This window comes from Euwallacea fornicatus, chromosome 1 (genome assembly GCF_040115645.1).
Source record: "Euwallacea fornicatus isolate EFF26 chromosome 1, ASM4011564v1, whole genome shotgun sequence".
In the NCBI taxonomy this organism is placed as follows: domain Eukaryota; kingdom Metazoa; phylum Arthropoda; class Insecta; order Coleoptera; family Curculionidae; genus Euwallacea; species Euwallacea fornicatus.
In genome coordinates this window covers 4,530,349-4,545,536 of record NC_089541.1, presented here as the reverse complement: position 1 = coordinate 4,545,536, position 15,188 = coordinate 4,530,349, and the positions used below count along the sequence as shown (strand labels likewise).

The 15,188-nt window shown below is 30.2% G+C and overlaps 1 protein-coding gene across 3 annotated transcripts; it reads left to right on the top strand.

Annotated features, from left to right (window-relative positions):
• Nucleotides 1–156: 156 nt before the first annotated feature.
• Nucleotides 157–15,019, top strand: LOC136341874 (pre-piRNA 3'-exonuclease trimmer-like). 3 transcript variants are annotated; one of them, XM_066287251.1, is made up of 10 exons: nt 157–520; nt 1,232–1,408; nt 1,758–1,992; nt 2,051–2,666; nt 2,723–2,876; nt 2,934–3,003; nt 3,600–3,686; nt 5,881–5,975; nt 7,641–7,742; nt 10,934–15,019. In XM_066287251.1, the coding sequence occupies exons 2-10, from the start codon at nt 1,278–1,280 to the stop codon at nt 10,983–10,985; spliced, it is 1,542 nt and encodes a 513-aa protein (XP_066143348.1). In that variant the 5' UTR covers nt 157–520; nt 1,232–1,277; the 3' UTR covers nt 10,986–15,019. The 3 variants fall into 3 exon arrangements, 2 of the variants coding, with proteins under 2 accessions (XP_066143348.1, XP_066143341.1); XM_066287244.1 differs by having other exon boundaries at nt 2,723–3,003; XR_010732553.1 differs by lacking the exon at nt 5,881–5,975 and having other exon boundaries at nt 2,723–3,003.
• The last annotated feature ends 169 nt before the right edge of the window (nt 15,020–15,188 follow it).

Here is a 15,188-nt window from a genome sequence, read left to right as displayed (position 1 = left end):
AACTAAAAACGTCTTATTGATTAAAAATGATAAAATTTTATCTAAAAGGAGCATTGTTAGTTGCCTACTTTTAGAACACATTTATCATTTTATTCCATCATTGCCAACTTGTTATAGAATTATTTACTTGAACGGTGTGCACATATCTTAAGGGTTACTTATAATAGATATTATTTAGTCATTTATATACACATCGTAAACAAACTTATTATGTTAATTTATGATAATTTGTAGTAGATTTATTAGCACCAAATAACAAATCTGTTCAATTAGTTTTATCCACCAAACCGCAAAAAGCATTTAAACTGCAATTAGCATACATTTGGCAATACTAGAGCCTTATGAAAATGTCAGAAATTTGTAAATAGAAACATAACCTATTATTTAGAATTTTATTTGCCACTGACCTCTAGAACTCAACAAAAAATTAATAATTAAATAAAAAATACTATAAGACGTTTAGTGTTAATAGTATTACGAATTAAGAGAGGCCCTATTCGTACGCGAAAAACCTCTTTTGGTAAGTAATCTTGTATTATTCCTCCCATTTAAATACTATTACAATTTTGATTAATTTTCCATGTTAACTTATAATTAAACCTTATTTATTAAATTAATTGTACTGTAATGAATTAAAATAAATGTAATTTGAAAATAACCGCTGAAAGATTAATGCTGAAGTAAAGGTAAACTTAGATGACAAAAAAGATTTTTAGAGAAAGAAGTTCTTGATCTGTTGAAACTTTTATGTATATGAAAAAACAGCTGCATAATGTGGCTTTCAATTTCAATGATATAAATTCAATTTTCACATATAAAACACCAAATAATATACATATATAAATAAAAATATATTTGCCTTTACAGCATAAAAATAAATTGTTATAATAAATTTGTATTTGAAATATTCCTGAGATGATTTCTTTCAATCTGTTAAAAGAATTAATATACATAATATAATAATTCTATATTTGGTAGTGATATTTCAAATGCAAACAATCTTGGTGCCGTCAAGACTAATTTTCAGTGTGGATCAATTATTGAGACTAATGATCTTAATGAAGATCAAAGAAATTTAGAAACTTTTTAAACATTTTTATAAAACCATAACCTGCTGCAATACTGAGGCCTCCTATGCTGCAAAAAGAGTAATCTTCCTATATAATACTATACTCTTTTCAACATTTCTTCACAGGATTTTAATTGGTATAAATGGTGCTTTTTGTTTTAGGAACTGATAATTATCTAACCCAGCTATCTCAAAAATTTACTTCAAAATGTGTGAAGTAAACTCACGAAATTTTAAGTTTCTCTATCCTGAAATTAAGAAGAGGTTGCAAGAATCAAAATTTTGCAGCATTGATACAGAATTTAGTGCCTTGGATCCATTACCTGACAAGAAAGCTAGGTACTTATATAATCCAAAACATATTTACCTAATATGTGCAATAATATTTAGACCTGTTAAAATATTAATTACATTGGGTAAAATTTGTTTTAAGTATCTATCATCGTTCATTTAAATAGTTCTGAGTACATTTCACGGAAATTTTTACTACTGAAGACAGTTTAAAAGATCTCTGACTGTGAGAATTTAAACAATTTTGATAACTGAGTGATTTATATAATTTTTTCCTTCTAATCATGCTTGCCATTTTATTTACATTTCTGGAATTACCAGTATCATTTTTCACACATTTTACTAATTTATCATAATTTATACTGGTTTATTTACAGCATCAATTATTATATTTTAGTATATTTGACACACCATCTGAACGATATTCAAAGTTAAATGCTAACTTAAGTGGAGTAGTTCCATTACAAGTTGGATTAACTGCTTTCAGCTTTGACCCTAAGAAAAATAGTTACTTGGGAAAAGTATACACATTTTACGTCCAACCTGCCAGTTTTCAATATATACATAGAAGCTTTTACATGCAAACAGGCACAATAAATTTCTTGAAACTGTATAATTTTGATTTTAATAAGGTATGTTGCCAAACATAGTAAACCACGTCAAGCAGATAACTTACAAATTGGATTTCAGTTCGTATATGATGGCATTCCTTTTATGAATCGAGATCAAGAACTTCGGCTCAAAGACAAAATGTCCACTGATGAAGTGTCTGACATTAACAATTCATGTAAAAACGTATTAGAGAAAATCATTGACAAAGAGATTAATCAGGTCAAAAATTGGTATGCCAAAGCTCCAGTGGGTGCTACTTTAGTTTTACCGAATGTTTGCACTGAAGGACGCAGTAATGAAGAAATTATATTTTTCGTTCACAAAGCATTTCGAAGCATGTGTAAAAACCTTTGGACCTATGTGGAAAATGGGGAGTTTGTTGTTAAAAAGGTCTCACCAGAGGAGTATCGTAAATTAAACTTCAAGTATCGCTTGGAAGATGAAACAATTGATAATTTACTGGGGTTCTCAAAGGTGTTCAGATTACTTGTGGAATTGCAAAAGCCTATAGTAGGACACAATGTTTTTCAAGACTTACTGCTTATAGTGGGCAACTTTGAAACTACTTTGCCAAAAAAGTATCTTGATTTTAAAGAATTAATATCGAAACTTCTGCCTACTATTTTTGATACTAAGTCCATTTCTTATGAGCTAAAATCCATGCTTCCTAAGGAAAAACAATGGATTGATAACGGTACCTTCACTATCGGCAGAAGTGAAGTGTAAAGTTTATTAAACAATTTCTTGTAGGTTTAAATATTATTTTCGATTACTTTAAAAACGGAGTTGGAAGGATTTTGGCCACCAACTCTCCAGCTATAGAAATGGATAATCCTCAGCTTGGATATGACAACTTTCACAACGCGGGATGGGATTCATTTTGTACTGGCTATGTCTTCATTAGGTTAGCACATTTGAATATTTACCAAAAATATCCATCTTCGAAGCGGTTTGTTCCTAGTGAGCTAATTGCTGGATTAGAGCAGTACAAAAATAGAATTAATATTATTCGAGGGTCCACTTCCTACATTGTAAGTAATTTTTTGATTGTTGATATTATTTATAAAACTTTTTTCAATGTTCGTTTTTATTATGCCGTCGTAAATAAAGTCATGTTTTTTTCATGGTATCTAATAATAATGAATTTTTTCCACTAGTAGTTTTAGAAAACACTATTATTGGGTGTGCTGCAGCACTAAGTTACGTTTTTTTATCGAACAATTGACACGTATGTGGTTCGTTATTTATCTAGTGAAATAATCAGCCAAAATCCGTTATATCCCCATTATTGTTTAATGGTTGCCATGGAAGTGAATGTCGAACGATACATCATCGTTGATATTATGATTCGATACGATATGATTCAATCGAGTTGTCTTTTAATGTTTCAAATTTAATTAATGCTTAATTTAGGTATATTTATTACAGTTTTATAGAACTTAGTTAAATCTAGTAGTGGAAACAGATCGTATATGCACCGCAATTGTCAAATACTTATTAACCGTCACTTCTTAGATGGATTTAGACTTGGCAATCGGACCATAATAATGCTCTTCACAATCTTGATGTATAATATACCATTCATTACTTACTGTTATATTAAATTTATTTTTTGTTTATGTCGCAGAATTTGGATAAAGCTGATCCGGAGTCTAACAGGCCTCCGAAATTAGTCATTGAATCTCTTAAAAATAGACCCGTCAATGTTGCACAGGTAAGATTTGGGCTGTTCAAATGTTTTACGAGGCCTTTTTTCCAATTTAAAAGATTTTTTTAATAATTAAAATTAAACATTGAGCAAACCGAAATAAATGCTCAGTATCTGTCTCTCGACTCTTCTATTTTCTTTCTTCAATTTATTGATCTATACGTAGCAATAAATTGGGATTTACTTAAAATATTTTTGAAACATAAGGAAATAATTTTAGCAAAAAGGCACATGCGTAGATGTCAATTAATAAAACTTAATTAAAGATACGTTTTAATTTAAAACGACCGACACAATGTTCGCTAATAGTTCAAAAATATTTTATTATTTGTGTACAATAATTTAATAGGTAGGTCTAGGCGACTCGTAATTTTGACTCGTACCAAAATTAACATGAGGAGTCCTTACTTCGTCCCCAGACAAAATAAATATGCGCGTTCTCAAATTATATAAGGAAAATGGAAAGCAGCTGCAAACTCGTATCTATTATTTTTTCCTGGCTTCGCAAATTGTCTCTCGCTAAAAATACCAGTTTGTGAAGGTCTTTTCGAAAATAATTTGCCACTTTGCACTCTACAACAAGAGCGATTTAGTAGTTGGTTTTTGTTTTTAATAACAAAGAATTAAAGAAAGATATTATCGAAGAAAAATGAGGAAGTTGCCTTATTTTTTTCTATTTATAAAAACTTCTGTTAAGCCTCCTAGAATATTTGAATTTTAGTAGTAGTTGTATATAGTATCCTGAATTGCAGTGGTTACTAAATTTTGACATCTGATAGAACTGTGATGATAAAAAAAGAGATTTATATATATTGATTGGTACATGTTTTTTTTATAGTTCTTGCAGTTACTGAGATATTTAGTTTACTATTTTCTACCCCATATGCGGAATTTCGTAAGCTTCAACATATACCAAGGATTTGATATCAAATTGAACAAAGATTATTAGAAAATTTTTCTGCCTTGTGCTCTACCTTTCGGCACAAACAAGATAAATTGCCAGACGATAAATCCAAATTATCTTCCAAACCTGATTGTAATAATTTATTTACGGACTTCCAGTTTTTGGCACATATAAAAGAATCGTGAATATGTGTTTCCTGGAACAATACGCGAGAATCGCATTTACTGGAAACAGTACCAAACAATAGAAAAATTAAATGTGCAGTTGAACATTTAATGTCGGGTTCGAATATACAAAAAGTGCAATGTGCAATTTCGCAGAGTTTTAGTTCAGGCATTTTTATCACGTTATTTCTATTTCCTCTTATTTATATTAGATATTATTTCGGGTAATTATTTAACAATGTCGTCATAGGAATCTGATATTGTCATTTGCCAAGACCAAATATTTTCGAATTTTTTAGTAAATTGCGATTATTTTTGTTATTTTTTAGTTAGTCTTGGTTATATTTGTTCAATATGCTTAATATTTTTTTAAGTAAAGATTTTCCCAAACTCCACCCTTCCTTAGCTACGCTAATCTCTCTCGATGCCCAAAAATACTGAAAATCGTCATCACTATCATAGGACCAATTGGAGCAAAATTACTCGTATACCGATTGCTTTTTGATACGTTAACTACTCTTAATTTCACTGTAACGCACATTAGTTTGCTAACGAACGAATCGATTTTTTAATATGTCTATTAATAGTAATTTATCTGTAATATACATTCATTCTGTTAATAGTCTCTTTTCATAATTGCTTATTTGTAATAAAAATATTTTAATTCATTTAACGACTTTCTGAAATTAATAATAATCTATTCCTGAACACTTATTAATCATTGTTAAATTTTTTATATTTATTTTGCGCAGCTCGTATAAAACTTTTTGGAAGAGAATTCAAAGAGCTAGAAAATGCATTTTTGAAAAGAAAAGGAAATGTTAAGGAAAATAGAAAAGTTGTATATGTTGAAAACTAACCATTTCCCGATTCGTAAATGCCGTGCCGATGCAGCTTCCACAAAAATAAGTATTTGAATGGCTAATCGACTTAGTGGACCAACTTATCGTTTACAATGTTTTAATACAAAAGTTTTTCAGTTAATTCTATCAGTATATTTTCGTCCAGCGATCACTTTTACATGACGATTGATATTTTGATATTGATTCAAAATCCTAAACGTGGAATCATAATATTATGGCTTTACATCGTAACTAGCACCCTGCTGTACATATATAATCTTATCTTTTAGGTTACTGCTCTTTTGAGCACATATGGGTTTGTAGAAGTTAAAAGACTCCCATATCAGAAATATCGAGCCCTTATAGCAATCGACAACTATGTAAAGTAAGTAATCTTTCGCAAAATTTTGAAGTATGTTTTACTGCGTCTTCATATTTTAAATGATGGCAAAATTAGATCAACGCAAATCTGTTAAGTTTTAAATAAGTTCAATGAGAAAGAGGTATATTTAGGTTTAAGTTATTCAATATTATTAATTATTCAACAGGTGTGCGCCAGATCAAAGATTGCTCTATTTTTTTGGAGCTAACGTTCAGACGAGTGCAATTTTAGTTATGGCGGGCCAGGATCAAGGTCCATAAATACCCTTACAGCTTCTAATTAATTCATTAATTATTAACGTCGTTAGCCACTTGTTTTATCGCCTCTAAACGGGAAATTCTCTAAAGTTCTGGAAAATTTTCCCGGGCTTTCGAATGCGTCAAATATTTATATTTAAGTGGATTGGAATCGAGACAATTTTCCCACGCTCTACGTAGTTACAGCTTTAAATAAGATCCTCCCGTGTCTTGCGGGATCGTTATTACGACACAATGCCGACGTTTCAAAAGTTACTTTATCATAGTTAGACTGTTACACAACTTAAGTTTGAATATGATTTTCGGTGATTTTCATTGCTGTTTTAAAACATTTTTACTTCTATTGATTTTTAACAAAAGTCGCGAATTTATCCCTGTTAGATAATCTGTCATTTGGTTTTATTGACTAACCTAAAGTTTTTTCTTTTTTTTTTGGTGAATGGAGAATTATATGCTTTAATGTAAATATTTATAGGCGTATTTAAACAATGCATGACATTTACAATTAATTTTTCTAATCGCTGTTTGCGCAGATAAATGCCCCACAGAAAAGTCTACGAAAGAACGTGAAGGTTGCAAAATTTATTGCGAGGTATATTTAGAGCGCTTTACTAGTAATTATACTGTTCATTTAAATTGATCTATTTAAAATTCATACGTACATATAACCCATAATTACCAAAAGTTTTATCATCCTTTGTACAACGGATGTGTGTAAATTCTCAATACCAACCTAAATTAAAACCTATTAATAAGAAAACCTTTAAATATGCTGACACAACTCAACCTGCTATTCAGCCATGACGTAGGTGCACCTCGTGTACTCAGTGTTTTATTTTTTGCTGAAAAATTAATGTGAACTAATTGATCTTGCCAAATTTTTATTTCACGTATGTGCTGCTGGGACTTTACCATTATAGAAACTGTCATTGCACATTTGAAACTTCGAATCGACGCCCAATAAAAAGCCTTTTTTACTTTGGCACTTCAAAAAAGAATTTTAATCAAATAATCAAAACCACTGCCAGCTCTGTGTTTGCTGAACTTGATTAATTTTCATTTAAATATGAATTTATTGCTTGTTTTGCTGATGATTGCCAGATAAATTTCAAGAAGTGCCAACGGTAAGGGCAATTAAGTTGTCTATGTAGGGAATATTGAGTTCATGTAATCTTTAAAAAATGGAAATGCGAGTTGTGTTTTAGAAACATTTGCAGGATTTATGAGTCATTTTCATCGTTGAGAAGATTCTAGTTCTTCTCTCAGGTGTGGGTTTAGCAAATCATAGACCACATACATATTTTAATTTTATGGTGTTATGAATTATTTCCCGTTTATGATTATCTTATGTTAAACCCCGAAGTTGTAAAAAAGTCGGCACAATCATTGCCATGATAATCTTATATTTTAGTGCCAGAAGAATCTTGACGCATTTCAATAGAAATGATTCTGAGTACCGGATTAGTAAATATCACCCTCTGAGACACTCTTCAGGCGTCAAAGTAATTCTTATGTAAGTATTATGATAGTTTTCTGTTATTTTTTCCAATTTTTTTGAAATTATGCTTACAATAAATTATTATAAATATTTCATATTCGGAACAACTATCTTAAAAACAAACCTTAGCGCATTTATTTTAATGGCTTGAAATTTGTATCAACCAAAAAGAACTCATTAACCGTCGCTAATTAAACCTTATAGTGCTACGCTTAATCGAGCACAATTTTGTATTTAACTTTTTTCTATCCCTATATAGGTTCTTTATTATAAAACTCTGTTTATCGTTTGCCTTCTTTTATTAGCCCTTGAATAGGTAGTTGTCCGCCTTTTTTTTTGTAATTTTTCGACAAGACTGTAATTTCTTTATGTTGGTGTTTCTTAATTGAATTGTTTTTTTATCTACCCACTGTTTTTAAACTGTACTTAAACGCAAAATTTTCATATTGTATAGGACTTCTCTAACACCTAGTAACCAAACTTTAAAAATCATAGGCCAATTAAAGCTATTTTAAGATCGAACAATTTTCCTAATAGTTTTCTTTCATTTAATTGAGCAAAGTTCTTATCGTATTTGAATGTATATTTTTGGCCCCATCTCACAATCAGCGATAAATTTAACGGCAAACGTGCCCCAATGTGAGATTCCGCTTTAATTTTAAACCAAATTTTTCGTTTTTGGTACTTAGTACCCCATATTCCAAAGTTCGTATCAACGATAGCTCGAAGATATCTCAGTATATTAATCTGTTCGGAAATACATATACATTATCGCTCATATGTAGAGCAATTAAATAAAAATTTTAAATAAGTATGTTTCCAAATAAATATTTTTTTAGAATTAATAAATTATATCTGTTGTTGATCCAAATATGTGAAGGTACAAATATATTTTCAATATATTTTGTGTGTGCTTATTTTAGGCTATTTTGTTTTTCGTAGGGTTCATACATATACCAGCAACCAATTTGTTTATTTATATTATTGTTTTATATCAAGTTTGTTACTTACAGTATTGACTGAAAATATTTTAAGAGTTGTTAATTTATTACATCAGTTAAAAGAAAAAATCTTTAAAAATTTAACATGATGGACAGCAGTATAAAACTACAAAAAAATTAAATTAAAATAAATCAGTAATGCTGTCATTTCTAAGTTTAAAAATAGAGGAATCTTAGATAAATTTCCGAAGTGTGACCAAAAACAAAAAACTGATAAAGCTATGGACAAAAGAATTAAAATTTAATCCATCTAGAATCCGTACAAGAATTATATATTTCAATATCTTTGAGTACCATAAAACGAAGATTAAGAAGCGCTAGTTTATGTGGAAAAAAATCGATAAAGAAGCCTTTCATCTCGAAGAAAAATAGAAAGACTAGATTGTGCTTCATGAAAGAGCATGTGAACTGGTCAAATCAAAAATGAAAAATTGTCCTTTTCTCAGATGAAAATTGATTTAAACCGTTCAAATCAGATACAGTTTTGTTGGGTCAGAAGAACAGTTAATGAACGGCTTAATCCGAAATATACTAAACTATATATAATAAAAACTCACAAATTAATTAAAGAGTGGTTAACCGTACATAACGTTGATGTAACAATCTGGCTAACTAAAAGCCTCGATCTGAACCCCATGGAAAACTTTTAAGATGAAGTCGACAGAAAAACTAATGAGAAAAGAATAACAACTATATAGTAGATTTGTTTAAAGAAGTTCAAATTACATGGAACCCAGTCTATGAACAACAGATGTTGGGAAGCAATTAAAAATAAGGAATATGCTTCTAGATACTAAATAAAAGAGTAGATTGTAAGGTAAAATATAAATAATGTTTTAGTTGCTCCACTTTTGACACATATGTTTTAGAATTTTTTTTTAACTTACAGCTTAAAAACATTTAACAAATAAACCTTAACATTAACATATTTATTTTTAAGTTGTATTAATAATTAATGTATTAAATTATATCAAGTTCATGTTGTCATATAAAAAAAAATCGAGTTTAAAAAATTGCTCTATATATGAGCGATAGTGTATGCAAAAAGTATCGTCTTTTTATGTTAGGAAAACGGCTATAGCTTGAAATCCGTAAATAAAACACGCAAACCGCAATCGATAGGTTGCTTCGGAATGCATTTTTGAAATTTCGGTATTATTGGCAGCTGCAAACAGTATTTCACCGCATACCAGGTGCAGCCGTGTGTGTGCAATTGTCAGTCAATATTATGCAGCCTATACATATATACAGACTAAAACTTGATACTCGTGGCCTATATCCTACATTTAGTGCACTTCAATGAAAACGGTGTTTTGCTTTGATGCTGTTATTCATGGTTTTATTCAGCGATTAGGGGTTTTTATATCTGTTCTCATGCACCAAGAACGAGTTTTTTTTTTATCTGCGCAAATTGAATATAGACTTAAGCTTGTTCTTGTTCTAGATGATCAAGTTTCTTATTTATATATATATATATATATATATAATTATATAATTATTATATAATTTCTTATAGAAATTATTTAAGAAATTTTTGGTGTATGTCAACTTTCATTCACTACGCTTGGTTTATACCTCTTAATTAATAATTGTGGATTATTGCCAATTGGAAAATTAGGCCAGCATGCTATACTGTATCGAAAGCCTTCTCCAGGTCAAGCAATAACAGTGCAGTATTCATTTCGCGATTGAAATCATGAAATATGTGTTTCATAATATATACGACTTTTGGTGTTATATTGGATTTAGGCCTAAATCCAGACTATTTACCAGACGCAATCTTTAAGGTAATTTTTCGTAGACGAGAAAGATGGTCTTTTAACGACTTTAGACTGAGTATTTTTAAAAGAGAGATATGGGGCGTTAGGAGGAGGACAATTTTAGATCTCTTCCCGACTTTGGAAGAAATATGACTATAGCCTTTTTTCACGAATGTGGAAAATGCTTTAATCTGAATATAGATTTTACTTTGTGTACTAAGTGCATTTTCACCTTTCGAAGAAGAAACTCCTGGACACGGGAGCATAATTCGGATGATGTAAACCATTCCTGATTCATATGCGGCACCTTCGCTCATACGCTCTTCCGTCTTGCCTTCATTGGAGAATACCTCCTTAATTTGTTTTGATAAATTAGCACCTTAATAAATTGATCGTTAATATTTCCCATTCAAAATTAATTTTCATTACTTTCTTTATGTTCCAGAAGCGGTTTAGCTGTCTCCAGTGCTGCAATTTTATGGTTTACCTTTCGATGATAAAACAGTGATATTCGCTCACAGTAAATACATCACAATCACAGAATATATGTTAGTTTTTTTTACACCTAAAATTTACTAAAAATTAGCTTTACTCGTATCTAAACTTCTGTTTTTTCCTCGTACTCCTGGAGCAAACAAATTACCATTTCTTGAGTCATAACCCCCAACGTAAATAATATCAGACATTCTATTAATAGGTAGAGATCTGGCTTCCTTTTACTATGATTTGGAACTTAATTTCTCAGCAATAAATGTAAAATTAGATTCGCGATCTGCACATCGAACATCTGATTGTGATCATAAAACAGGACCGAATTCGATATTTTCGTATATTACAAGACGGTGCAAGCATAGTATATAAGCATATTGTTAAGCTTGCAATATTTGAACTAATGCAACGTACTAACTAGCAATATTATTTAATACGTGAAACATGGAAACTAAATTTTGATCCTGCTTTAACTTTAGTGTAATTGGTTTATATTAATTATACTCTGTATTCGTATATTAAGCCGTCTCTGCTACGTTACGTTAACATTAAAAATGCAAAATGTAATTCCGTTCAAGTGGTTTTAGGTCGAACAATGCCATAAACCTTGCGGTCAAGATTTACGATTTGTTATTTTAATGAAACTGTTATAAAATAAAGTCTATTATATAAGAAACTCAGATATAGGAGTATGAACAGAGGGGTTTGGCTTTAAATGTCGGTAAATTATGTTACTCGCCAGTTTAAAAATAACCATCAGCTAGAACATTAAACAGTGCCATTGCCACTATTTCGTTTATTTTTGCGTGATATTGACTCATTGACTCATAAATATATATTGAAACTTTAAGGTAACATATATGAAAATGTAATGCTATTTTTTGGGCGGTTTGAACTAGATAGTTGTGCACGCAAATTATGTTGCACACGCAGATGTAGGAGAACATGAGTGACGGTCCGGATATTTAAAGTCTGACGCCAACAGTTATTATACCCATTCGTCACAAGAGAAACCACAAAACGTCATAAAAACAGCTACATTGATTGCCCGAATTCAAAATTTGTAATTTTATGGGTAGCGGATTGAAAAAGGCACAGTGAATTTTACATAAAAGTTGTTCCCCTCGATAATGAAATCGACATGTCCTAGCAATTTTTGAAAAATCTATACCGTTTTGACATAATACGAGTGGAAAGTTTCCAAATTGACACCCTGTATATTATTCAACTAACGTTCAATTTTGACGACGTCGTGTTCTTGTTAATGCAATCGAGTATATATAATTACTAATTTTGTTTTGAATACACACGAAATACCCCCGGAAATGTGGAAGCAATAATAGATTTAATTTTACCATCATTTTTTTTTTTAATTAGCTGAAAATGGTTAGAAACCCGAGGGGCACACCTTGAAAAATAAGGAAGATAAAAAATCCAGAACAGCTGCTTTTTGAGATAACACCGATTTGAAATTTTCTATGAGACAAAAAAAAATCAAATGAATATTGTTAAAAAGTATTTCTACTTATAACTTCCTCGTTCTTGAGACTTGGCACAAGTACTAGAGTTGCCCAGAAACAACCTCTATTTTTATTTAGCATTTCCATACCAGAAACTTTTAACAAATTCCACGTTAATTTATTAGTGTCACGACTTTTTTTCCCTATAGTGTCAAATACATGTTTATTCTGACATCGTTCAACAAAATCTTAAACATTTTTCCGCAAAACTTTATATGAAAATGTTCTTTGTCTATTTACATAATGAACTTTCGTACAAAATTAAATAGGTTCTGCATCAAACAAGGCTTATGTATTAATAAGCACCGATATAGAATCAATAAATTAAAAAAGTTTTGTTTGTAAAATATGTGATTTCGTCCAGAGTTCAATATATGATGTTACGAAAATAAACTCAAGTTGACGTCACAAAAATTATTTCTGGATTGAAGCTACTCATCCTATGACAAAAACAGAACTCACGTAAATCCACTTGACGTTCTTTTCAATACTAATTATGCAAGTACATATAATAGTCGCCTCCAGAAGCCTTTTTTCCGGTTAATTTTATTAGGCTATTGAAAAGTCTTTGAGATTATAACATTATGGCCACTGACGTTACGTTATATGTGAGCTATAATTTAGATTGCTAAATGATTCCTAGATATTTTTTTTACCATAACGCAATACCTCCAATCGGACACTGATTTACACAAGAGATCTTTTGCCAAAAAATTGATATATTTTTTTCTCAAGCAGAAAATCCATTAACATTTTTTGTTCATGTCGGTAATTATTTATTTTTGGGTATACCTACGTATTCATTTCAATGTATTTTTGTAAAGCATCAACATTGACAAGGCTGTGTCACTGGGCGAAAAAAAAACACGAAAATCCATCAAAATGTAAAATTTGGGTTCTATAAGCTTGTACATTTCGAAGATTAAACAAGACATAGACGAATCTCCATCATTTCAGTTAAAAAAAATAATTAAAAAAATGTCTAATGTAATTAGAAGAAATTGATGGTTTTTGCACCTATTGCTTTTCATAGAATTTTATTATCATTAGATACAATGTGTCAACTATATTTGACCTTAGAGACAGAACACTGTATACTTAAATACCTCTACGAAGTTTCTCGCTACTTACGTGTTATTTTGAGAATTGGAAATAACATTGCTTTGCCAAAATTCGCTGGTTCAAACTGGATTAAGTGCAGGGGTTTATTTAAAATATTTGTTTAAAATTATTAAAATTGCAATATACGTAGTTCAAGAACCCGTGAATGATCACATATGGGAGCACAGCAACATAAACCGTTTATGCAGCGAAGTAAAAGTTATGTACGAATGTAATATAAAGAATTAAAATAATGAATTTATGATAGTTTCTGCAAAAGTTTTTAAAATTCGAGCAAAGTTTATGTTCGGGTATGTATATTAAAGTATATGCTTTCGTAAGTGTGATTGAATCAAGCGTCCTCTAGGTATTACCGCATACTACCTAGAGAATGTTGGCTTATTTTTTTTTTAACATCTATATACTTTACGTGTTGTTCAAACAAACAATTTCCTAGTTCCGTCTCTGGCATTTTTTAATAGTACATTAGCGGCCAACAAAAGATGTAAGGTCGGAAAATCACGATATTCACTGAAATTGAGGTTTTTGGATCCCAAAACAATACATCATAATATATTATCTCCAAAAATTTGAGAAATTTTCGAAATGATGCCAAAAAAGTTAGTTAACTTGAGCCAATTTGGCAGCAATTAGGCGCTAATCTCCGATTCTTTGCAATTATTTGCATAAATGGCCGAATCCAATAGAATTTCATTTATTAACTGCGACTGTAACTTATAGCTAGATAGCAATTTTGTTTGCATGGGAGGTCAAAAATAACAAAAATATTAATATCTCCTGAAGCATAAGGGATATATGTCAGTTATTACTTAATTTTGGCCTTTCTTGGAAAAAATTAACTGTACATGAATACAAATTTAAATATATTATGGAAATTTATAAACGATTTTATTCTATTTTGGGGACATTTCAGAAATTTTTAGGACTTTTTTCATAGTGCCAGAGATAGACTATTTATGGTGGCACTTAACTAAAACTACAGCCCAGCTTTCAAGTATTTCCGTTTCTTACATATGTATTTTTTAAGTATTGATATCGATCTAACCCTAAATTTATTAACTTCTCGGTGGACCTTTATTTGTTTTACATTTTTCGTACCCCGAAATATAAAACAAATAATCATTTTCGGATCACTCAAAAAAAGGGGAATGCAGTTTTAAGGAAATTGTTGAACATTGAATCTTATATACAATTTAAAATGTTTCATACTTTAGATCGAAATAAACAAGCACCCATACAACCGCTGAAATTGTTATTGCGAATATTAATGGTTCCTTGGATTTTATTGGGATATTAAAGTGATATAAAATAGAGAGTTATAAATCTTTTATATCATACATTAAAAATGTAATTCAGTGTTATAAATTTATTTTTGTGAATAAACGCTTAGCTTTTTCTTACTTAATTTAATTGTCTGAAGTAGTCTCTATATTGAATGAAGTGAGCAATTTATTTTGTACTGCATTTTATACAATTTTAAAAAATCACTTACTATTCAAAATGAAATATTACTTAATGCATTTTCACCAGACACATCCTTCTTCCTACGTATTTCGCCAAATTTGTCAA